Below are 2,500 nucleotides of genomic sequence, written 5' to 3'. Positions count from 1 at the left end.
CTGTGCGGTTGCAAACCAGCTTGAGAAATCTAATCTTACTGTATAAAAGCTTTGATGATTATCGCTTTCATTTTGCATACTCAAACTCCTGACCAATATTACTCGTACAGTAGCGTTAAAAAAAGGAACAGAGAGATGGTTGTTACCTGAGGTGGTGTAGTAGTTGAAGGGCACGTTGCACACCGCATACTCCTCCGGCAGAGAGTTGAGCTTCTCGTTCAGCAGCGCCGTCTTGCCGCATCCCGAGGTTCCCACCAGCATGACGGGGTGGCGCTTGCTCATCAGGAGGTCGATGAAGAACTTGAGGCGCACGGTCTCGCTCGTGTGCACCATCATGGACTGCGTGTGTGTGTGTGTGTGTGTGTGTGTGTGTGTGTGTGTGTGTGTGTGTGTGTGTGTGTGTGTGTGTGTGTGTGTGGTGTGTGTGTACGTGTGTGAATGTGTTGTACAATTATACCAACATGAACGTTTAAATTTCAGATAGTATTGTTTAGGGTTGTGGTTTTATGGCGAAATATTGCCGAGATATTGTTGTTAGTGTTATGTGACAGCCACAGAGAAGCGAAAAAAACATCAGATCAGTACAACCTCGCATGGAACTCCGGTAAACTTAAACATATAATGGCAAGGCTCATACTACAACCTTATACTCACTGACCTCGACAAGATCAGCCAACATGCAAGTAGAAACATTAACTTCTCTACAACTCTAATTTGTATACCTTCTTTCGTTTTTGAGTGAAACCATCTGCATACTTTTTGATGACCCTGGCTGGGTGATAGTAATGGCGAAATGGAAGTGTTCATGTTGACATAACCTGCATGACTAACCTAATGTGTATTTGTTTAGAATATCCTTAATGTTTAGTATATTTGCTATTGTTGTTGTTACTGCTATTGTTATTATTATTACTATTATTATTATTATTATTATTATTATTATTATTATTATTATTATTATTATTTTCATTATTTCACAGTTATCATAATTATTATTGACATTACTATCATTATCTTCACTATCATTATTATGACTATATTTATTATTGCTATATTATTCTTTATTATTATAAACTCCACTATTATTGTCACTAATATGTCTATTGTAATAATTATTTTGAGATTTTATACTTTTAAGTACCGGTATCATCATTATTCTTAAATATTTTATCGTTTTTGACAGATCTTTACACTTATCATCAATGTCAAGAAATGTTACTTATTATCTTTACCGATCTATACATTCATTATTCCTCTTAGACAAGAAAATTAATATTCACAGATTGTGAATCAAATATTCCTTTTTTAAGTGTGAATCTCGAGCTCCTACAAAGGGTGAACCTCACTAGTCCAGCTTTCAATAGTCCGGCAGCTTCGATGGTTCGGAATAATTATCTGGCAGTTATGAGTTTGCAGGACAAATGACTTACGGTGGTTAATATTACAATATCACCTTAGATACGGATATTATGCTCATAAGTATCCTCTATTTTGACTTTTTGCTCTAAATTTCCCTCTACAGAAATCCACTGATCCCTAGTAATCTGGACTTGTAAGGCTAAACCTTTATCTGTGAATAGTAAGGGTGCCAACAATATGGGTGCCATTCTCTCGTGAAAAACCTGGGTCTGTATTCACGAAAGGTCTGTAACTGTCCTTAATGATTTCGTCCATACCGCTCTGTGCTAGTTAAGGCTGCCAACTAGAATAATGTTTATATCGTAATACATCTTATACTGATAATTCATTGTGATAATATCACAAAATTGATTCCTCAATGTACTTCACTTTTTGGTAATACTACTCTTTTTAGATGTAAACACCTTCTACCTTTGTGTGGCAGCTGAGAAAGCGCGCGCGCCATTTGTATTTTCGTATACAACGCTGAGTTAAGCATGAGGAAAATCGCTAATTAGCGTTTGACAAAAACCCAGCAGTAATGGCAAAGAGAACGAGTAGGTTCCTTTTTAATTTATTCTGATACGTTAACTGGCCATTTTCTTCAAGGTTTCCTGCAAAGTAAAACAAACAAATGTAGACTGCCGTGTTTGCATATAAAGGTGTTCAGCATACAATATTATTGTCATAACATACACGGTATCATAGCAATGTTAATTTCGTCCTGTATTTCACTGAATTATCATCGCATGACCCATCACAATATAAATGTAGTTTTATATCAGCAGAGTAAACTTTGATATGCGGCGTAGTGTGAGTCACAGGCGGTGTTGCTAAGGTCAGTTTTCAACCTTTCGTGAATTCCGGAACCAAGCAGGTCTGCAGTTCTTACAACAGACCATGTACGGGTAACACATCATATGAATCTGACACTTGGGGCTAGTTTGTGACACTGACGCCTCAGGAACGCTGATGGGACGTGATTCCTTGTAGGCTTTGAAGCTTTTGATCACAATATAGACTGACCCAAACATTGCAAATTTACAGTTGTGACCTGCCCAAGCTTGCCTTACATACCGCACATCCAGTAACAACAATTTTG

General features: G+C 37.4%; 1 protein-coding gene across 1 annotated transcript in view; it reads right to left on the bottom strand.

The window, feature by feature from the left end:
• The window catches only part of LOC119576664 (dynein beta chain, ciliary-like), a 69,214-nt gene that overhangs the window by 25,796 nt on the left and 40,918 nt on the right, over positions 1–2,500 (bottom strand). Inside the window, exons 51-54 of the mRNA XM_037924311.1 lie at positions 2,291–2,500; positions 1,497–1,570; positions 659–831; positions 147–346 (exon numbers count right to left, since the gene is read on the bottom strand). The exon at positions 2,291–2,500 is cut by the window's right edge and continues 17 nt beyond it. Of these exons, the coding sequence (XP_037780239.1) occupies positions 147–346; positions 659–831; positions 1,497–1,570; positions 2,291–2,500 (657 nt within the window). The remainder of the gene's footprint in view (positions 1–146; positions 347–658; positions 832–1,496; positions 1,571–2,290) is intronic.

The sequence above is a fragment of the Penaeus monodon genome, chromosome 9 (assembly GCF_015228065.2).
Source record: "Penaeus monodon isolate SGIC_2016 chromosome 9, NSTDA_Pmon_1, whole genome shotgun sequence".
In the NCBI taxonomy this organism is placed as follows: domain Eukaryota; kingdom Metazoa; phylum Arthropoda; class Malacostraca; order Decapoda; family Penaeidae; genus Penaeus; species Penaeus monodon.
The sequence above is the reverse complement of the archived record's forward strand: the minus strand, read 5'-3'. Positions and strand labels throughout refer to the sequence as shown.